This window comes from Hyperolius riggenbachi, chromosome 10 (assembly GCF_040937935.1).
Source record: "Hyperolius riggenbachi isolate aHypRig1 chromosome 10, aHypRig1.pri, whole genome shotgun sequence".
Taxonomy (NCBI): domain Eukaryota; kingdom Metazoa; phylum Chordata; class Amphibia; order Anura; family Hyperoliidae; genus Hyperolius; species Hyperolius riggenbachi.
The window spans coordinates 5,620,883-5,644,424 of NC_090655.1; the positions used below are offsets into that span (position 1 = coordinate 5,620,883).

Sequence of the window (23,542 nt, forward strand, 5' to 3'; positions counted from 1 at the left end):
CGGTTTATTAACGGTTTTATCTGTAATCTACAAATATTTACATCCAGCGGGAGAGGAGTTCTTGCTGTAATCGCCTAATAATCTTCTCACGTATCTGCGAGTCTCGCTCTGCTGCGTGCCAGTGATGAGGCTGGTGCAATCTGCTTCCAACGCAAGATTCACTCTTATTGCTGGTTGCAGGCCAATACCCGCTTAAAGGACACCTGAAGTGAGAAGGATATGGAGGCTGTCATATTTATTTCCTTTTAAACAATACTAGGTACCTGACGATCCTGCTGATCCTCTGCCTCTAATACTATTAGCCATAATAATAAGCAGGCAGCAGATCAGGTGTTTCTGACATTGTCAGATCTGACAAGATTAGCTGCATGCTTGTTTCTGGTGTGATTCAGACACTACTGCAGCCAAATGGATTAGCAGGGCTGCCAGGCAACTGGTATTGTTTAACAGGAAATAAATATGGCAGCCTACAAAGCCTTCTCGCTACAGTTGTCCTTTAAAATTTTCATCGATAGAAACCCTCACAAATGTGGCAGTATAAAAACTCTGTGCAGGGGGCGCACTTTGGCTAAGATTTGGACCTAAGGGTCGGTTCACACTTGTGCAGATGCAGAGCAGAAACGGTAAGTGCATTCCATGTCCGTTGGCCACGTTGGTCTGTATGCATCGCCGCTCACCTGTCCCAACACCGCCGCTCAGTCCCTTCCGGAGGCCGGCAGAAGCACAGTGCTCTCCATAGGCAGAAGCAGGCCAATTCTCCCCTAGTAACTAAGATGAACCAATGAGAATTCTCCCTGTTGCTATTGCGGATTTCCATTGGTCTTTTGCAGCTGAATGGAGATCCCCTGGCAACCGGGCTGTTTAGAAGGGACCGAGCAGTGGTGATGGGGGGGCGGGACATGTGTGTATGACATCACGGCAGGGACAGGATGCAGGCAAAATGTGCAACGCGGATGGGGCGACTAGCCTAGTGAGAGCGGACAGTGTCCATTCTCATAGGCTTTCATTGGACACATTTTCCTGCACAGTCCGAGTCTTGAACAAGTGGGAGCGGATCCAATTTTTAACGTAGGATCCGCTTCTTTCGTTCAAGTGGAGCTTTAAAAAGATATCACACGAATATGTTTTTATAGCAAGTATGAACCATGCTGATCAGAGCTTGGCTTCCAAAATACAGTGCTTTACAATAAAAAAGAAAGATTTGAAAGAGGCCCTGTAGTGACATGCAGTAAATTATTCAGGATACTCGCTTTTATGGTCATTTTCCTGGTTTCAATATCAGAAACATGTCTTATCTAAATATTGGTGAGTAGTAGCTCCGCCCTCCTACTAAGGCTTAGCCTAGGCTGTTTATCGTGCAGAATTCCCCCCGCCCAGAGCATTCTAGGAGACCAGAGCTTTTCTTTCTACTGGCTTAAGAAAGGCAGGACTGCCAGCCATCAGTAGTGTCCGATAGAGATGGCACAAACTGTTCGCCTGGTGAATAGTTTGCGGCGAAAAAGGAGTGTTCGCATCGGCAAACACTTGGCGTGTTCGACCTGCCCCCTATACATTAAAATGGAGCCAAAAATTGACCTCTCATCCCAGAGTCAGCAGACACATGGCAGCCAATCAGCTGTCCCTCCCACCTGGACCGCCCCCCCCCCCCCCCCCCCTCTCAGAAAGCCAGCACGGGAGCCATTTTGCAGTCTGTGCTAGGCAGATCAGGGAGAGTGTGCTGCTGATAGGGAGAGCGTTAGGTAGGCCTGTGTTCTGTGTCTCCAGTGGAATTTCTTGCTGTTACCGCATTGTCCTGAACATAGTCCTTCTTAGTGCTGATGCATTGTTTTTCTTGCTATTGTATTGCTCTTCTGTGGCCAGTGCACAAGTTAGCTGTTGGAGACAGGTCTTATGGTCCTAGTAGTGCACAAACCATAACCCAATAATCCTTCACCTCCACTACTGGCATCTAGTATCCACTACTGCCCGCGGTATAAGGTCTCAGCTCAGAATCAGTGTTTTTTTGGTCACTTACTGTAACTGTCAATGAACTACCTCAGCCTGAACATAGAGGCTTGAAAGCCACGATCGCCTGCACTCCCACGAATGTGCACACAAGCACGGCGGCCATTGCACACCACCACACAAAGACTGCTGCAGAGAGGACTAACATTTATGTCCTGGAGGTGTAAACTAGTAAAAACAAAGATATGCTCAACTGACGTAATCAATAAAGCTCTTTGCGGTTGTTTGCTGTGTGTTAAACGTGGCGTTTCATCTGTCAGTGTGAACCCGGCCTAACCCTTACACCTTATCGCCCTGTACGCATGCCAGACATTTTAAAGCACTTAATTCCCAAATTTAGTAATGTACCATGATTGCTGCCTTTTAGAGATTAAAAAACAACTCTGCGTCAACTACGTAATTTTTGGTGGGACTTTTGCCATGGATCCCCCTCCAGCATGCCATGGTCCAGGTGTTAGGCCCCCTGAAACAACTTTTCCATCACTTTTGTGGCCAGAAACAGTCCCCATAGGTTTTAAAATACACCTGCCCATTGAAGTCTATAGCAGTTCGCCCGATTTGCCGAACTTTTGGTGTCCACAATGAGATGTTTGAAGGCAATGTTGTCCACAAGGAGTTGTCTGAAGACAATGTCCTCATTGAAGCTTTCCTCAGACAACTCCTTGTGGACAACATTGGCTTCAAACACCTCCTTGTGGACACCTTATCTTCATACAGCCCAATGAGAACACCATTGTCTTCAGACACCTCATTGTGGACACCATTGTCTTCAGACACCTCATTGCGGACACCATTGTCTTCAGACACCTCATTGTGGACACCATTGTCTTTAGACAGACCTAATGAGGATACAGTTTAGTTCAGAAATCCAGATGAGGACATCATTGTCTTCAGACAGTCCTGATATGAATGGTGTTGTCCATGAATAATGTACCCATATAGTGCTTGTTCAAGTCTAGACTGAAGTAACTGGATCTCCAATGAGGACACCATTGTCTTCAGACAGCATTGATAAGGATGCAGTTGCTTTCAGACAGTCCTGATGAAGACTATTGTCTTCAGACAGCTCCAGTAGGGAGGCCATTGTCTTCAGTCAGCCTTGAGAAGGACACTATTGTCAGTGAATGATGTACCCATATCTTGTTTGTTTACATCTACACTGAAGTAATTGGGTCTTGAATCTTCCATTAATCCATGCACCCCTGTGTTAACCGCTCCTGATAATTATGTTCTTCCAACAACTACTTCACAGAATAATTTGGTGGACCAGATTGTGAAGGTCTCATTTGAAAGATTAATGTCGATTCCACAGCTGGAATCATCTCCGGGTTTAGAAGCCTCGTCCATTTTACTCTGGAAAGGAAAACCGAAGTTAATGGAGTCTGCCGGTGTCTTCATTTCATGGCAGGCCTATCTCGGTTACGATCTGATTATTTTAAGGTATTTTCAGTATTACCTTCCACCGGCTCGGCAGTAAACGCACCTGCGTTCTATCACTCCCGACTGTCAGCCGCCGTGACAAGGAACCATGAGATCCTGAAATTGACTCGAGCAGGATTATTAAACTGATAAGCATCTTACAAGCCTGTCATTACTGTAACAGCGGTGTAATGTAATAGTCATTTGTCTCCTAGAGCTAAACATAATATTTTATTGCATGTAACCGCTCCACACTCGGTGCACATGTCATCTCTGGCAGCTCCACGTCTAAGTGAGACTGAAGCCCAAACTAGAGCAGATATGAGTGGCGGTACATTGTGGCAACATGTGAAGGACACGGGCAGATTCTGTATCTTTTATCTGTGGAAGATGTCCCCCAGGTAGGAAATCAAAAGGGAACCTGAGGTGATAATCCCTCTTTAAAAGGAAATAAATATGGCAGCCTCAAAATCAAATTCAATTTACCCACTGCTCTATGTTCATTATGCAGCCTGAAACCTGACCCTGCTTTTCAAGCACTCCAATCCATTCAGAAATGTTTCTGCTGTAATAAATCTTATCTCAGTCAGCCTGGCTCTATTTGTTCCATTGCCGAGGAGAAGGAAGATTTTCATCACCCCTCCCATATTCCTGCTCCTCGCTGATTGGCTGAGGGCAGTTCAGGGAGCTGCTGAAATACGATCTATGCTGTGCTCACATGTGTTTACAAAGCAAGCTAGATATGACAGTGCAGTTTCTAGGAGGAAAAAAAGTAAGAGCGTAAATGACATCATTTAGTCAGAGGGAATTGGCAAATGTCTGAAACAGAATTCTCTTCATTTACTATGTAAAATTAACTGAAAACAAAACGTGGACAGTGCAATACGTATGTAAGTAGAACAAGTGTTTATCTATTTATAAATGTGTTGTTTTTTTTCCTGTGATATAGTATAGTTGTTGCTTTAACCACTTAACGACCGCCTAACGCCGATAGGCGTCGGCAGGTCAAAGTGGTGTTACCATGGAAATGGCCGCTCCATGTCCATTCCATGTCAGTTCATGGAGGGTGTCTCCGTGAACAGCCTGCGAGCCTCTGATCGCGGCTCGCAGGGTAAATGTAAACACGCGGGGAAGAAATCCCTGCTGTTTACATCATACGGCGCTGCTGCGCAGCAGCGCCGTAAAGGAGATCGGCAATCCCCAGCCTCTGATTGGTCGGGGATCGCGGCATCTGATAGGCTGAAGCCTATCCTATCCGGCGCAGGACGGATATGCGTCCTGCGCAACCCACAACGTAAGGGGGAGAGAGGGAAGGGCAGAGAGGGCGGAAATCGCTGCAGAGGGGGGCTTTGAGGAGCCCCCCCCCCCCCCCCCCGCAAATCACAGATAGCCGGCGGCGATCAGACTCCCCCCAGCAGGACATCCCCCTAGTGGGGAAAAAAGGGGGGGGGAGTCTGATCGCCATGCTACAAATCTGATCTATGCTTTGGGCTGGAGAGCCCCCGCAGCACAGATCAGGAAAAAAGAGCCCGGTCCTTAAGTGGTGCAATGCTGGCTGCCACGCTGGCATACATCAAATAAGGGCATCAGGAAAAAAGGGCGCGGGGTGTAGCTGAAATTTTAAAACACTGAAACAATTTTGTCATCGTTTCTTCATCTTTATTGGAGAAAGAATAATAAATATGTTAAAACAACTGTAATAAAAAGTGAAGCCGGAATTGCAAAATATCATCTATAACAATGAAAATATATTTACACTGGTAATAAGCATAGTAAAACATTGGTAAATTAATATTTTACTACAACTAAACCTAACCCTACTCTCACACAGAACCCGCTCTCTACTGATGCCTAACCTTAACCCCTCCCCCCGGTGGTGCCTAACCCTAAGACCCCCCCTGAAGGTGCCTAACCCTAATGCTACGTACACACATGCGACAACGATTGTTCGTTGCCAACGACGAACAAACTTTTAATTGATGAAAGAGCGACCTAAGTAAAGTTAGTTTTCAAATGTGTGTAACGATCTGATCGTTAGTAGGAACGTTACATCACGTAAAGCAACTATTGCGCTTGCGCATAAAAATGAGAAGTTTCAGGGAGAAATAGTGAAATGCGCATGTCAAGCCTAGTACAAACGATCGTTTCCAACGATGTACTACTTTTGCAAACGATCGTCGTTGGGAAAAATCCACCAAGCTAGATCATTCGTTTTTAACCATCTAGCTCGTCCGTCGTTAGACTACATGGTCGTTGACTGCTTTTTTTCAAACGATCGTCGTTTGAAAGGATCGGGGAACGATCATTTCAAACGACTATAGTCGCATGTGTGTACGCACCTTTAGACCCCCCCCCCCCTGGTGGTGCATACCCATAAGACAACCACCCCTTTCTTGGCATCTAATCCTAAAGCGATACAGTTCTAAGAGAATATATTTCACAATGATTTAAAAAAAACAAGTTAAAACGATAATTTACAAAATAATTGTCAAATCTATTTTCAAAACAACATTTTTCAAAACACTCATTCTTAAAATTAAAAATTTTGGTTTGATGGGCCCGGTATTTATTGGATGCCCTGATTTCTTCTTTTGGCGCCCAATAGCCGATATTTTGCATTAGCACCTTAGCCCATGGCTAGTGGACGGATTCGCCTGGCTGTCTCCCTGATCCTGTGAATGTAAAGGTAGCCATACATCTGGCAATTTTACATTATTATTATTTAGTGTTTATATAGCGCCGACATCTTCTGCAGCGCTGTACAGAGTATATTGTCTTGTCACTCAGAGGAGCTCACAATCTAATCCCTACCATAGTCATATGTCTCTGTATGTATCATGCAGTATATGTATCGTAGTCTAGGGCCAATTTTAGGGGGAAGCCAATTAACGTATCTGTATGTTTTTGAGATGTGGGAGGAAACCAGACTGCCCGGAGGAAACCCACACAGACACGGCCAGAACATACAAACTCCTTTCAGATAGTGCCCTGGCTGGGATTCAAACCAGGAACCCAGCGCTGCAAGGCGAGAGAGCTAACAACTACGCCACCGTGCAGCAGGAAGCATGATCAATTACGCAATCAAACGATTTCTGACCAATGTCGAACGATTTGCTTGATCGGTCCTGACGGAAAATCTAGGTCAATCAGCTGCTGGCAGCAGCCCATAGGGTTGCATTGGATCGAATAGTGCAACGCTGCATTTCGATCGATTTTCAATAGATTTCACTTTGAAATCTATTGGAAATCTGTTCCTAGTGTGTGGCACACATCAGATAGATTCCTGTCAGATTCGACCTAAAAGGCATCTGACAGAAATCTACCTGATGGTCGAATCTGCTGCAAATCTATAAGTGTATGGATTGCTTAATACTTTTAGCCATAGCCCCTGAACAAGCATGCATAGTAAGGTGCTCTGACTGAAGTATGACTGGATTAGCTGCATGCTTGTTTCAGGTGTTATTCAGACACTACTGCAGCCAGAGAGATCAGCAGGACAGCCAGGCAACTGGTATTGTTTAACAGAAAATAAATATGGCAGCCTCCATATACCTCTCACTACAGGTGCGCTGTAAATCTCCCCGCCAGTAGCGCGGCACGCAGGCAGCGAGCGTTAATCTCCGAGAAATCACGGTATTTGACTTTGATGACCGGCCATCACTTTATGCTTTCATCCTGTTTGGAAACTAATCCTGGATTAGACTTGATTAGTTTCCAGTCTTGTTTACTTCAGGCCTGATTTACAATTTAGAAACCAAATATCGTTTTCCTTCATCTGAAGCTGAGCGTCTCTCGGTTATGAGGGATCAGCAGAAATCGATGCAGGCTCTCTGCAATCAGATCATGTTCCCTCGCTTGGCTCAGGCTGTGTATGAGGGGAATTGCATTTCTCAAGGTGTCAATCTAACTTATTACTCAATTCCCAATGTCTTTAAAAAAAAACATTTATATGCTCTCCTCTCAGCCAGAATTATGTACATAGCTTTAGTTTGTTTCTATGATACATAATCCAGACAGAATTCTTATTGTTGTCCCTTTTGCCCCCTCCCTCCTGCGTTCCTTCTGCTCCCTGCGCTGCTCCTTCCCCCCCACTTCCTGTGTCCCTTCTGCTTCCTGCACTGCCCCCTTCCCCCACACCTCCGGTGTCCCTTCTGCTCCCTGCACTGCCCCCCCCCCCCACCTCCTTTGTCCCTTCTGCTCCCTGCACTGTCCCCCCCCCCCCCCACCTCCTGTATCCCTTCTGCTCCCTGCACTGCCCTCCACCCACACCTCCTGTATCCCTTCTGCTTCCTGAACTCCCCCCCCCACCTCCTGTATCCCCTTCTGCTCCCTGCACTGCCCTCCACCCACACCTCCTGTATCCCTTCTGCTCCCTGCACTGCCACCCCCCCACACCTCCTGTATCCCTTCTGCTTCCTGCACTGCCCTCCCCCCACCCCTTCTGCTCCCTGCACTGCCACCCCTACCCCCACACCTCCTGTATCCCTTCTGCTTCCTGCACTGCCCTCCCCCCACCCCTTCTGCTCCCTGCACTGCCACCCCTACCCCCACACCTCCTGTATCCCTTCTGCTCCCTGCACTGTCCCCCCCCCCCCCCCACCTCCTGTATCCCTTCTGCTCCCTGCACTGCCACCCCTACCCCCTTCTGTGTAAAGCGTTTAGGAATGGCCGGCAATTCCAAAAGTGCTAGGTTAATGAAAGTCAATGAAGGTGATCCCACCGTAGCCATAGAGATTTTTCAGAAATCGCGATTGTGGTGCCCACAGCATTTGGGGAGCGTTTGTGCTTCAATACAAAGTATAGGATCGCTGCAAAATCGCTTTTCAATGGCTGTACAAAGCGATTTCACTGTGCGTTTACTAGCCAAAACCATTTGCTTCACTCAAAGCTTTACGCTAATGAATCTAGTGCTGTGAATTGCAATTTGCAAAGATACTTCAAAATTGCCAGAAATCACTTCAGGAAAGACTGCAAAAATCACTACAGCCCTAAAGGTGGCCATACATGTCTAGACTTCGCAGCCGATCGACTATCGAGTTCGATAATTACTATGAAATCTGATGAAAATCAGTGCCACCACGAGCATGCCCAATTAACAATCCGCGCATGTGCCCCACGTGCAATACGCCACCAACCTCATGGGGGTCGAATGAGGAACAAGAGTGCAGAGACAGCGGCAGACAGGCAAAGTAATAACGCACAGGTGTGGGGGGGGAGGGGGGGGTACATGTACATTTGGAGGGACGCGGTCATCTATGCAACGTCACTAGGCCAATTCTTAAAAAGATTTATGCTGAAATCCATCAGGAATCAGCCTGCAGTTTATGGCGGCCAACAGATCTCTCTCCGATCTCAAACTTGTTAGATGTACTCGAGTATAAGCCTAATTTTTGGGACCAAAAAAGTGGCCCAAAAGTGGAGGTCTCGGCTTACACCGGAGTCACTACTGAGTCACCCCCACAGTGTCCCCACTATGGCCTCGATTCATAAACAGCAGTGCAATAAACAAAATCTTGTCGGGAAAATACCGCACTCGGTATTTTCCCGGTCTGTGTGCTAATTCATAAAGATTTCCCCAGCTGCCCTTGGAGGTCGGTAAATTACCGCAACCCATTGAGCGGTAGAGTAGAGCAGTGTCTCGATTCCCTCTTTGCCCTGCAGAAATGAATCACACAGACGGCTCTCTCTGGCTCTCCCACTGATGACTCAGACAGATGAGTCACACAGTCTTTCCCTGCCTGCTGAAATGATTCACACAGAGGGCTCTCTGGCTCTCTCCACAGATGACTCAAACAGACATCGGCTCTCTGCACTTTGCATTAATCAGAGCTGTCAGAGCTGTCGGTAACTTGTTAAGACCTCACCAGAGGTGTCGGTAACTACCGCCAGGCTTACCGCTTGTTGCAGGCTTTATGAATTGACATTTGCTGACAATTTACTGACATGTGTTGTCGGTAACTGCAGCCAAGTCGGTAATTTATCTCCCTGGTCGGTAATGTCAGCTTTTCATGCGGTAACAGCCTTTATGAATTGACATTTTGCTAAGTGGTCGGTAAAGTCTGCTGTTTTCAGCATTACCGCATGAGGTAATGCTTTATGAATCGAGGCCTATATGCCCAGTGGTGCGTCATTTGAGGGACACCACACACTTGACATTTCCATGGGAGGTCCCAGCGATGTCCACCTTTCAGACAGATAAGCAATTCTGTGCATTATGTTATTTTCAGTACAGTTCCCCCTTTGTGCACGCGCCACATTCCTGTTATTTTGCAGCACTTTAGTGACCATTACCGTGTTTATAGAGAAATATCGCCACTTTAATTGATGGTCCATCAGATGCCAATAACACTGGCTTGCGGGAAAATTTAATGGCAACTGTATATAAACTGAAATTAAGCTAATTTATCAGAAAGCTCATTTCAACCACCCTCAGCATTAATTCCAGGACATAATGTGTGCCTGAAACTCACGCTTAAAAAGAGTAACTGTCGGGCATAAAATCACAAATCAATTCTTTATTTTTATCTGGTAAACCAGTAATAAGGATGCTAACCAGGCAATCCAAAAGTTAAAATCATTATTACTTTTCTTGTTGATAAATGATCGTTCCCCAGATTACCTGACTTAGTTGGTACATTGAAGCACAAAGGAAGTTGCAGGGCATGCTGGGTTGTCCTTTTTTGCTTCTTTATTTCCCCTCCGACTTAACGAATGCAGCCCGATTGGCTGAAGCCTCTTTCCCTCCTGTTATCTCGCCCCCCCCCCCCCCCCACACACACACACACACACACACACACCTCTGTTCCTCTCCGATTGGCCAATATTTCTCATGCTGAGACAATGCCCGCCCTCCACTATAGAAAGTGCAATGCATACACAATCAGGCAGGGGAGAGTTAAGGTAGCCATACACTGGTCGATTTGCCATCAGATTCGACCAACAGATAGATCCCTATCTGATCGAATCTGATCAGAGAGGGATCGTATGTCTACCTTTACTGCAAACAGATTGTGAACCGATTTCAGCCTGAAACCGTTCACAATCTGTTGTGGTGGTGGTGCTGCCGCTGCTCCCCCCGCCCGCATGCCCGCATACATTACCTGCTCCGCCGGCGTGAGTCCTCCCGGTCACCGCTGCTCCGTCTGCGCTCTGGTCTCCAGGTCCAGCATGCTTTACTTCTTCCTGCCCGGCAGGAAGTTTAAACAGTAGAGCGCCCTCTACTGTTTAAACTTCCTGCCGGGCAGGAGGAACTGAAGCATGCAGGAGACCAGAGCGGAAACGGAGCAGCGGTGACCGGGGGTAGTCGCGCCGGCGGAGCAGGTAATGTATTGCCGCTCTATTGCGTCGGTCGTCGGGCACTTGAACGAAATGGATCGAAATTCGGCGTGTAGCGCGAACGATTGGCAGCAGATTCGATCCCAGTGATCGAATCTGCTGTCGAAACGGCGTCAAATCGGACCAGTGTATGGCCAGCTTAAGGGAGGAAATTAAAGCAGGATTGGCTTCAAAATAGCCACAGTTAAATTGGGAAATGCTAAGAAGGATGTTTTTTTTACTGTAGAAAAATCACTAAAATCAAATTGTGGACAGTGCAATACATAAGTTATGCAAGTATAGCAATTATTTATCTACTTATATATGAGGGGTTTTTTTTTCCCGAGATACTATGGCTGACAACTCCTCTCTAAAGCTTCGACCGGCAATTTCTGTGCCTTTAAAGAATATGTAGAGATCCTCAGGCGGCAAGTCTGGATTTTAATCAAACTGATTGTGGCGTCCCCACTAAACAGCCGCCTACAACAATAACCTCTCCGCTGTGTACATAAAAAGCAACCAAAAGTAATTACCGCTATCGCACGTGTTCAGTAATATGTATAAACCAATATCGTCCCAATGAGGGCATCGCGATCTCCCAAACGTTCCACACTAACGAGCTGCGATTCTCTATAACGTCCGGCGTTGTGTCTCCGCCCCGTGGATTGCGCTCTGTGGCTCAGTTAATTTCCTTATATCATTTAATATACAGCAAAGTAATAATGCTAATCACTTGTCCGCACCATGGGGCTCATCTACTGTGAAGGGCAGAGGTCATCCAGTGAACTGATATGTAGTGCAAGTGGTGGAAAGTTTCATTAGTTAGCTACACATGATGTTCTGCGCATAACATTTCTGTGTTTTCTGCATTATTTAAAGTATCTGGCTGGGTCATGTGACTGGCTTCTCCAAAGGGGATTTCTCAGGAATGGATGCATCAAATATGGAAATTGTGTAATTAGTGGTCGATCATCCCCTTCTTCTAAAGGCGGTTCTAGGTGTGACAACTGATGTCTCCCGTCAAGGATTGGGGACCGATCCCCTAGGTGCCATTGCTGGGCCAGCCTGTACAGAGACATGCCAGCTGTGTAGCTGACATCACATTCTGTTGCTACCGGGGTAGGGACTGGGGAGGAGGAGGAGGAATGACGGATTGACGTGTGTAATAATACAAACTCCACATCAGTAACCCTTCAAAAATCCTCACTTTATTCTGATACAACCAAAGTCTGCAATTGTGTATCACCTAAAAATAGACATTTTATAAAGTGTGGATTAGATTGTGAGCTCCTGTGAGGACAGTCAGTGCCATGACTATGTACTCTATATAGCACGGACATCTTCTGCAGCACTTTACAGAGTACATAGTCATGTCACTGACTGGCCTCAGAGGAGCTCATACTCTAATCCTACCATAGTCATAGTGTAATGTCCTACCATATTATTATTATGTATTTATATAGCACTGACATCTTCTGCAGCACATTACAGAGTACATAGTCATGTCACTGACTGTCCTCAGAGGAGCTCACACTCTAATCCTACCATAGTCATAGTCTAATGTCCTACCATATTATTATTGTCAGTGACATGACTATGTGCTCTGTAATGTGCTGCAGGAGATGTCAGTGCTATATAAATACATAATAATAATATGGTAGGACATTAGACTATGACAGGATTAGATTGTGAGCTCCTCTGAGGACAGTCAGTGACATGACTATGTACTCTGTAATGTGCGGCAGGAGATGTCAGTGCTATATAAATACATAATAATAATATGGTAGGACATTAGACTATGACTATGGTAGGATTAGATTGTGAGCTCCTCTGAGGACAGTCAGTGACATGACTATGTACTCTGTAGAAGAGCTCACAATTTAATACTACCATAGTCATAGCGTAATGTCCTACCATATTATTATTATGTATTTATATAGCAGTGACATCTTCTGCAGCACATTATAGAGTACATAGTCATGTCACTGACTGTCCTCACAGGAGCTCACACTCTACACTATGACAATGGTAGGAATACGGGCAACACGGTGGCGTAGTGGTTAGCGCTCTTGCCTTGCAGCGCTGGATCCCAGCCAGGTCAACATCTGCAAGGAGTTTGCATGTTCTCCCCGTGTCTGCGTGGGTTTTTCTCCGGGCACTCCGATTTCCTCCCACATCCCAAAAACATACGAATAAGTTAATTGGCTCCCCCCTAAAAAATTGACCCTAGACTACAATGCATACACTACACGATACATACATAGACATAGTACTCTGGTAGGGATTTCGATTGTGAGCTCCTCTGAGGACAGTCAGTGACATGACTATGTACTCTGTAATGTGCTGCAGAAGATGTCAGTGCTATATAAATACATAATAATAATATGGTAGGACATTGGACTATGACTATGGTAGGATTAGATTGTGAGCTCCTCTGAGGACAGTCAGTGACATGACTATGTACTCTGTAATGTGCTGCAGAAGATGTCAGTGCTATATAAATACATAATAATAATATGGTAGGACATTACAGTATGACTATGATAGGAATAATGTCCTACCATATTATTATTATGTATTTATATAGCACTGACCTCTTCTGCAGCACATTACAGAGTACGTAGTCATGTCACTGACTGTCCTCAGAGGAGCTCACAATCTAATCCTACCATAGTCATAGTCTAATGTCATACCATATTATTATTATTATGTAGCACTGACATCTTCTGCAGCACATTATAGAGTACATAGTCATGTCACTGACTGTCCTCAGGGGAGCTCACTATCTAATCCTACCATAGTCATAGTCTAATGTCCTACCATATTATTATTATGTAGTTATATAGCACTGGCATCTTCTGCAGCACATTACAGAGTACATAGTCATGTCACTGGCTGTCCTCAGAGAGGAGCTCACAATCTAATCCTACCATAGTCATAGTGTAATGTCCTACCATATTATTATTATGTATTTATATAGCACTGACATCTTCTGCAGCACATTACAGAGTACATAGTCATGTCACTGACTGTCCTCAGAGGAGCTCACACTCTAATCCTACCATAGTCATAGTCTAATGTCCTACCATATTATTTATTTATATAACACTGACATCTTCTGCAGCACTGTACAGAGTACATAGTCATGTCACTGACTGTCCTCAGAGGAGCTCACACTCTAATCCTGTCATAGTCTAATGTCCTACCATATTATTATGCATATATATAGCACTGACATCTCCTGCAGCACATTATAGAGTACATAGTCATGTCACTGACTGTCCTCAGAGGAGCTCACACTCTAATCCTACCATAGTCATAGTATAATGTCCTACCATAATACTATTATGTATTTATATAGCACTGACATCTTCTGCAGCACATTACAGAGTACATACTCATGTCACTGACTGTCCTCAGAGGAGCTCACACTCTAATCCTACCATAGTCATAGTGTAATGTCCTTCCATATTATTATTATGTATTTATATAGCACTGACATCTTCTGCAGCACATTACAGAGTACATAGTCTTGTCACTGACTGTCCTCCACACTGACCTCCTCTTGCCACTCCACGTAGCGTGAGACATAGTTGTGCTCTTCAGGTCAGTGCCGTAAATATGTAAACACACCTGTCTTGTATATTTGTTTACAGGAAAAGACAACGACAGTGGGAGGAGCTCCCTCAGTCCGCAGCAAGTCCCAGAGGATGCTGGGGAATGTTCTCCTGACATGTTCTACCCGGTGATGGTGGGAGGAGAAGGCCACATCCTGTGCTGAGGACGTCCCACACGCTCTACAAAGACTCGTTTCCAACCAGTACAGCACAAGAAAGGGCTTTGGGTTTTTTCCTTACAAAAAAAAATAAATCAAAAACTTTCACTGGGAAGTAGCAGAGATACAAGCATGGAATAGTTCCCTGGATCTCTCAGATCATCAGCCAAGTTCTCCAGCCATGACGTCGTGACTTTACAGGGAAGGCGGGTGACCGAAGCGTTGGTGACCTCAGACTTTTTGCATACCGTGGATATTGGAATTTTCACCGCCTGCCAAGGCGTTTACATTATACCGTACGGGGCAGACCGATCCCCCAATGATCTGCACGTTGTATACCTTGGTACTTTAAAAGACCATAATTATGAAAAAATTTAAAATATATGTAAACATGTACAAATAAGAAGTACATTTCTCCCAGAGTAAAATTACTTTTCTCCAATGTTGCTGTCACAGTGGGAAGTAGAAATTTGATGGAACTGCCACGTTTTGGACTAATCCATCTCTTCATGGGCAGATTCTCAGCATGGTCTTTATTCTTTATAAAGACACTTCCTGAAACGGATTTATACAAAGATGCTGGCCAGCCTCCCTGCTCGCTGCACACTTTTTTGGCAGTTGGAAAGAGCAGCTGCCATTCACCAAGTGTTTTTGAAAATAAAGAAAACCCTGAGAATCCCCCCCACGGGGACATGGTCTAGTCCAAAACCTATTAGTTCTGTCAGATTTCTACTACTTACTGTAAGTGACAGCAACATAGGAGAAAAGTAATTTATGGCTCATTTTACTCTGGAAGAAACATACTTATTTGTTTTACATGTATTTTAAATTTTACAATTTTTGTGATCGTGGTCCTTCAAGGCACCTTTTACTGATAAAATCTTGATTGTACAATCTTGCCACATTCATGTAACATTAGGGAACACCTGAAGCATCCATCCAAAGTATATTCTCTCAATTTACCCTTCGACTAGTTGGATTTGATAAGATTGTACAATCAAGATTGTGTTTTCGATGGGCACCTTATAGTACCCCTGAACCAGGAGAAAAGCTATTGGAAAACCCATGGTTGGCTAGATTACCTTTTCAGAAGTGTCCTGCCGCTGCTCGTTGACCTCAGTTCCCCCTCCCCCCATTTAAATCCCCGCCCCTTTCAGGAAGTTCCTCTGAGAGGCGCGGAGCTATTCTGAACTACACAGCGCACTGATAGTGCGCTCGTCTTCTCATAGCCGCCAACTGTCCCTTGACAGTCCCTCTTTCCTCCTCATTTGTCGCTCTTTCAGGACTTTGTCCCTCTTTCTATGTAAATATATATATTTCTCTACTAAAAATGTGTTTGGCTCTAAACTTTATTCCCATCCTTTAAATTGATAGATTACTAATTTTAAAATATTAATATTAAAGTAAATGAACCAGGATAGAAAGGACCAGTGTGTGTGAGTTATAAAACAACATTTTTCTTATGAAATCTTTATGGTATGTGTGACTAGGGGTGTGTCCCGGGGCGTGATCAGGGGAGTGACAGGGGCGTGGCTTAACTGTCCCTCTTTCTCATCTCAAAAAGTTGGCAGGTATGTTTTTCTCTAGCACTTTTCCGTGCTTGCGTGGTTTGGCATTTGCACTTGTGCAATCTTGAAGCACGTGAGACGCTAGGAGGATCCGCCTAGTTTTAGTCTGACTAAAGATCCTGTCCAGTATGAAGAAAATGGAGCGCGGGGGGGGGGGGGGGGGGGGGGGGGGGGGGTGGGGTAGGGCAGAATACCGATCAGCCAGAACACCTGATAAGAGGTCATCTAGCCTTCCATTGGCTTCATTCATTTTTTTTTTATATCCCAGTTCAGGGGTACTTTAAAGGATGGTCTATGTCTGACATGCTTATGAAGGGTTAATTTTAGGCAACTTGGAACCAGACCAAGTAGGTCTTGAATCTATCGATTAGTCCAATTCCCAGTAGCGCGCATTTGCATTGACTCAGAATCATTCATCGTTCTTACTCGGTACTCGGTTTAGAGAATGGAAATCTCACTTTCGTACATATGAAATCGCCATCGGTACAGACGGGTGCTACACAAACTTTATGCAATTTAGCGTGCGTACACACATCCAATCTCGTCTGGCCAATGAATGAAGTATGAGAGCGTACCTACGCAATCTGCTCATACTATTCAAAATCTGTTAGCCCCTCCTACTTCATGGAGGTGGTACGATTGACCAATCAAAACTGGATGTGTGCTTGCACCCTGGAGCCTGGTACACACTTTACATTTTGATTGGCCAATCACTGACCAATTTTTCCACCTCCATGTAGTATGAGGGTTCACCTGCACAATTGGCTTATAGTATTTAATATCTGTTGACCCTCCTACTACGTGGAGGGGGTAAAATCGTTCAGTAATTGGCCAATCACAATTGCAAGTGTGTACCTGGCTTTGAAGAAGAACTTTAGTGAAAGATAGTAGGGTGGAAAAAACTAAAACGATACATTGCAAAGTGAGAAGTTAAAAAGAACGTAGAATTCATTTATGTTGTTATCCACTGTGAGCACCAACTGCCATTTATAAACACACCCACAAACAATGTAATAGGCGGGGGACTGGAGGATTTTTATAGGACGGCACGGGCACAGGGCGGCTGCAGGGGGCTGGCAGACGAGCAGTTTAATTACAGGGCAGGAGATTTGAGCGCAGCCAGCGCCACCATAGGCTGTAATAGGAATTACAGCTATAGCTGCGCACAGTGAGTAACTTCGGCGCCATCAGAAGCTGAAGTTGCTTTTAAAACACTGTAATTCGACCACCAGCAATAGCTGGAAGCAGAATTATATCTTTCCCCACTATCCACGTGGACCTGGAGGGGGATTAGTATTTAACGCCGCCAGGACTTGTGCAGCAGCAGGATCAGCCATATACCGGCTATCTCCTGCACCCAAGTCTCCCGGCGGCGGGCGGATTCATATGTGTGCGCTGGCAGAAGCCCCAGGTAAGTGAAACTTTATTTTTTTTTTTTTATTTTTTTTTTACTATCTTCAGGTTCCCTTTAATACAGTGAGGAGACCTGAAAAAGTATTGAGATTTCGCTAACAAACGTGGAATTTCCTGTTAACTATGCCATTTGATGTTTTACGTAGATCGCATGATAAATGGCTTCTGGCGGATCTTTGATACACATCTTGCTTTGACCTTTTACCATCCTCTTGCTTTTAACTCTGAAAGCAAACTGCTGCGGAAAGGTCAAAAGCAAATGGAATTTCGCCTGCAAACGCGGCGTGCAGCACACCCCCCGGCTGCGCCAGAATCCTCTGCGGACGCTGGGAGGGGGGATTACTGCACAATGAGATTCTACATGGCTGCCTCGCTCCCCCCGCTGCCGGGAATGCAGTATGACACGCTATTATGCGGCCCAGTCAGCCGTACTAATTGCATCCTCTGCGGATTAGGAAGGGATAACCGATTTAACTGCCTGTAACACAAAAAGCATTTTCAGGCGGATATGCAAAGCGTACATAATCATTCAAATACAAAGATTCCCGTATACATCTTATTTATGTTCTAAAGTGCAGAATAACTGAAAGTAGGCTTCAGTCTTTGGGCTGTTTTTAAAAGCGGACCTGAACTCAGAACTTCCTCTCTGCTCTAAAAGATACGCAACAGCATAATAACATTCAAAGAAAAACGTTTGTTACAGCTGATACAAATCCTGCAATAAATCTGCAGTGTGTCCACTTCCTGCTTTCATGGATGCACACATAGGGTTAACAAATTAGCCGCTCTACCATGGCAGAGTAGATTACTGATTACAGTTGTAATTAGTCACAGATGAGGGGGAAATTACACAGTCTAAACCAGGCATGAGCAAACTTGGCCCTCCAGCTGTTGAGGAACTACAAGTCCCACAATGCATTTGCCTTTGAGTCATGACTGTGGCTGTTAGACTCCTGCAATGCATTGTGGGACTTGTAGTTCCTCAACAGCTGGAGGGCCAAGTTTGCCGATGCCTGGTCTAAACTCTCTAAATACACACAGGGTGCATTTCTCTGTTTTCCTTCTGTCCTGTGCAAGAGTTCAGGCCCACTTTAAAGTTCTAAACAGCTTCTAAAGCCAAAAAGACGGAGGGCGATTAAGGGTGACAAGCGAGAACGCAGAAAGCGCGAGTCCGCAGCGAAGACGCCTGTTTGATATTTGACGCCGCGTCACTGTTCTCCCTATACTCGTAGTCCCCGTAGTTTTCCTGACTTGTGACTCGAAGAAAAATAGTTTTTGTGGGTTTTGTTTTTAAGTAGCGTTTTGACTTACAGTGTTGCCGATACTTCAGATGCGCGATTTTTCTGCTGTCATTGGGGGAGATTATGCATTTCTAGACTCTTTAGTACTGCACATAAAAGCCGGTATCGCGTGCACGCGTCTTCTCGTGTTTGTTTTTGTCGGTTTTATTTCTCTTATCTCCTATTCATGGAAATGACTAGTTTTGTGCTTGTAAGACAAATCACAGATAAACGCCCTGCAATCTGTCTCAGCCGTGTAATTTTCAGAAACCGCAAGCTCCGCGATGATAGGATACGGATAGCGGAGCAGTTAGGGGTTTAAGCTGTCATGAAATGAGTTTTCTTGTTTCTGGATGGGAAAATACTTTTGGTGACAGAGAGGTTGCGACGCACAGGGGGATGCAGAGAGGTTGCGACGCGCTGGGATGTAGAGAGGTTGAGACGCACTGGGATGCAGAGAGGTTGCGACGCACTGGGATGCAGAGAGGTTTTGACACACAGGGGTGGGGAGAGGTTGCGACGCACAGGGGGATGCAGAGAGGTTGCAACGCACAGGGGTGACAAGACCAGTCCTGATCCCGATATAATGTGAGGGGAAAACGCCACTATGGAGGTCTGACGAGGAGACGAGGGTATCTGACGTGGAGAGTAGGGTGTGTGACGTGGAGAGGAGGGTGTCTGACGAGGAGAGGGGCGGGTGTCTGACGAGGTTGTCTAGGTTACTTGTAAGAAATGTATGTGGTGCTTGAGTCATTAGAGAAGGCTTATTGGCAACTCTGGATACTTGGAAGATCGGGCCCATTTGCTGCTCATCTCGGTCAATTCTGCGATGATAAATAGTGATGGCCTATTACGGTGGCACAACCAGAGCAGAGCCAGTGGAGGAGTTAGAGCAGAGCTTGGTGGGCAGTGGGGGGGAGGGGAGGAGTGTATACACTGTTAACAGTTAATTCAGCCATCAGTACATTGGCAGTTGGTAGAGCAGCTCCATGCATCGTCATCACATTGGTGGAGGGCTGAATGGCGCCGTACGATGGGCGAAGGGTACGGCACATCCGTAGGTTTTCTTTAAATGGACGGAGGGTGAGGTTCTTTAAATGGGCGGAAGGTAGAGCAGCGGCGTAGGTTGTCATTAAGTGGGCTGAGGGTAGGGCAGCACTGTTCAGCGTCACTAAATGGGCGGAGGGTGGGGCAGCACCACAGGGCGTCATTAAATGGGCAGAGGGAAGGGCAACACTGTTTAGAAACATTAAATGGGTAGGGCATCAGTAAATGGGCAGAGGGTGGGGCAGCACCGTTCAGCATCAGTAAATGGGCGGAGGAAAGGGTAGCACCATAGTGCGTCATTAAATGGGCGGAGGGAAGGGCAGCACTGTTTAGAAACATTAAATGGGTAGAGCAGCACCACAGGGCATCAGTAAATGGGCAGAGGGTGGGGCAGCTCCGTTCAGCATCAATAAATGGGCGGAGGAAAGGGTAGCACCATAGTGCGTCATTAAATGGGCGGAGGGAAGGGCAGCACCGTTCAGCATCAGTAAATGGGCGGAGGAAAGGGTAGCACAATAGTGCGTCATTAAATGGGTGGAGGGATGGGCAGCACCGATCAGCGTCAGTAAATGGGCGGAGGGTAGGGCAGCACCAAGCAGCATTATTAAATGGGCAGAGGGTGGGGCAGCACCATTCAGCGTCAGTAAATGAGCGGAGGGTAGGGCAGCACCAAGTGGCGTCATTAAATGGGCAGAGGGTGGGGCAGCACCGTTCAGCGTCAGTAAATGGGCGGAGGGTAGAGCAGCACCAAGCGGCGCCATTAAATGTGCAGAGGGTGGGGCAGCACCGTTCAGTGGCAGTAAATGGGCGGAGGGTAGGGCAGCACCAAGCAGCGTAATTAAATGGGCGGAGGGTGGGGCAGCACTGTTCAGCGTCAGTAAATGGGTGGAGGGTGGGGCAGCACCGTTCAGCGTCAGTAAATGGGCGGAGGGTAGAACAGCATCAAGCGGCATCATTAAATGGGCAGAGGGTGGAGCAGTACCCTACGGTGTTATTTCATCGGCAGAAGGTGGAGCAGTACTAAATATCACCACAATATCAGCGGGGGATAGAGCAGCGCTATACTTACTCATAACCCTGGCGTTTTCCCCAGGCGGGCGATCGGTGGACATTTCCGTCACATAATGAGAGTAGCAATGGGCATAGCAGGGTTCATTCCGGTCATAAAACGTTGAGCGATCGTAACTATAGAGCCATAAAGCGTAGCAGGAGGCGGGTGCAGAAACTGCCTTATCGAGAAGCAATAGCCAGTCGTGTATTGGGCGTATGGAAATGACTATATAAGGAGGGAAGCAGGCTTTCTAAACGCACCCATAAGAAAGATGAATATTGCCTTTTACAGCCCTACGGAGAGGCTCTTTCGTCCGCGGAAGAGTCCCGAACGCACCACTGGGAACCCTCTGAACAAGTCTCAAGGAAACAGTATGTCCACAATCCAGCATTTGAAATATGTATGTACTTTATATGGCATCTGTTATTGTGCTTTTAATGCAGTGACATTTACTCTGTATGTAGACACTCGTCATTGGCATCACATTACGCTGTATATACCATCGGCACCGGGCAGCTAAGCTTGCAATTAGTCTTAGCAGTCAGCAGAACATGAGCTTGTTTGACATGTTGCTAGCCTAACATACTTGGGTTGAACTATTTCTAACGACTACAAATACAGTATGATCGGCACTTAAAGGGGAGTCCGTGGATTACTTAAAGGATACCTCAAGTGAGAAGTATATGGAGGCTGCCATATATATTTCCTTTTAAACAATACTAGTTGCCTGGCTGTCCTGCTGGTCTCTTTGGCTGCAGTAGCATCTGAATCACACACCGGAAACAAGCATGCAGCTAATCCAGTCTGACTTCAGACAGAAACATCTGATCTGCTGCATGCAGAGGATCAGCAGGACAGCCAGGCAATGTGCATTATTAAAAGGAAATAAATATGGCAGCCTCCATATCCCTCTCACTTCAGGTTCCCTTTAAACCAGACCTATACTGGGAGTGGATGAAAGCAGTCACTTAAAAAAAGGTCGCTTACAAAAAAAAGACTTGAAATCAAAACAGAGATGGTAATGAATAGAAGAAAATAATGCTACCCTCTGCTGGACAAATGACATTGGCGGGGACACGTGTGACGCCGGGGCAGCCACAGGACCATGGAAGCAAGAGAAGGTGGCACAGCCTGGGCACATCAATACGTTTATCAGACAAGCAGATGTTGCCACCACACTGGGGCCCCTAAACCAGCGGGTCCCTCCTCCATGTGCTAGATTAGCTCTTTATTTGTGCTAAGTGTAATGATCACTTCTATGTGCGCTTTGTGTGGTGGTAATCATTACACTGCTCCCCTCCCCCTAGAGGGCTTTTTCGGCGTTTTAACGCCACGGCCAAAGTTGGTGTTTTCCAAGGTAAAATGAAAGTCCATAGACTTTCATTTTACCTTCCACATCTAACGCCGCGTTTTGGAGCATTGCGTTTCAACGCTCCCAGGAGCTTTTTTAGGGCTGACCGCGGCGTTTCGCTTTACAATTGATAGTAATGTGTTGGCGTTAAAACGTCTTGAAAATGCCAGCAGCCAAAACGCAGCGTTTTTGCCTTTTACCGCTGCCTGTAGTGTGAAAGAGCACTAAAGGACACCCGAAGTGACATGTGACATGATGAGATAGACATGGGTATGTACAGTGCCTAGCACACAAATAACTATGCTGTGTTCCTTTTTTCCTTTCTCTGCCTGAAAGAGTTAAATATCAGGTATGTAAGTAGCTGACTCAGTCCTGACTCAGACAGGAAGTGACTACAGTGTGACCCTCACTGATAAGAAATTCCAACTATAAAACACTTTCCTAGCAGAAATTGGCTTCTGAGAGCAAGAAAGAGGTAAAAGGGGGAATGTCTTATCAGTGAGGGTCACACTGTAGTCACTTCCGGTCTGAGTCAGGACTGAGTCAGCCACTTACATACCTGATATTTAACTCTTTCAGGCAGAGAAAGGAAAAAACGGAACACAGCCTAGTTATCTGTGTGCTAGGCTCTGTACATACACATGTCTATCTCATCATGTCACCTCAGGTATCTTTTAAGGACTCTACCTTTGCAATTGGAGACCAGGGTTGGAATCCCGGCTATGGTCCGTACCTAGTCAGTGAGAAGTCCTAGCCTAAGACTCCTAACACTGCAGGGTGGCCCCTTGAGCGTACCCTTAACCTCCTTATCGTTCTGGACGAGCTGAGCTTGTCCAGTGACGCTGGAGGGCACCGCTCAGGCCCTGGTGGGCCGATTTGAATAATTCTTTTTTTTTTTGTAAACACGCAGCTAGCACTTTGCTAGCTGCGTGTTTCTCTGATCGGCGCCACCGATCCGCCGCATAATAGTCCCCCAGAGACCCCGTGCGCAGCCTGGCCAATCAGTGACAGGCAGCGCTGAGGGGTGGATCGGGACTCCCTGTGACGTCACAACGTCATTCCGTTCGTCGGCATGGCGATGGGGGAAGCCCTGAATGAAATCACGTTCAGAACGGGATTTCCTGATGGGCATGATCGCCGACGGCGATCGGAAGGATGGGAGGGAGGGAACAGGGAGGGGGGGGGGGGGTATCATGTAGCTAGCGCTAGGCTAGCTACATGATTAAAAAAAAATTAGGTTAAAAAAAAAACACCCATGGCCATGGGGAATCAAAACACCAGGGAGGTTAATGGCTGCAACTCTTGAGCCCTTTGAGTCCA

At 46.1% G+C, this 23,542-nt stretch overlaps 1 protein-coding gene across 5 annotated transcripts in view; it reads left to right on the forward strand.

Annotated features, from left to right (window-relative positions):
- The window catches only part of ZMAT4 (zinc finger matrin-type 4), a 761,540-nt gene extending 746,910 nt beyond the window's left edge, over nt 1–14,630 (forward strand). For all 5 annotated transcript variants that reach the window (XM_068255194.1, XM_068255195.1, XM_068255191.1 and 2 more), the window contains exon 8: nt 14,394–14,630. In XM_068255194.1, the coding sequence (XP_068111295.1) occupies nt 14,394–14,518 (125 nt within the window). In that variant the 3' untranslated portion in view covers nt 14,519–14,630. The remainder of the gene's footprint in view (nt 1–14,393) is intronic.
- Nucleotides 14,631–23,542: the final 8,912 nt, after the last annotated feature.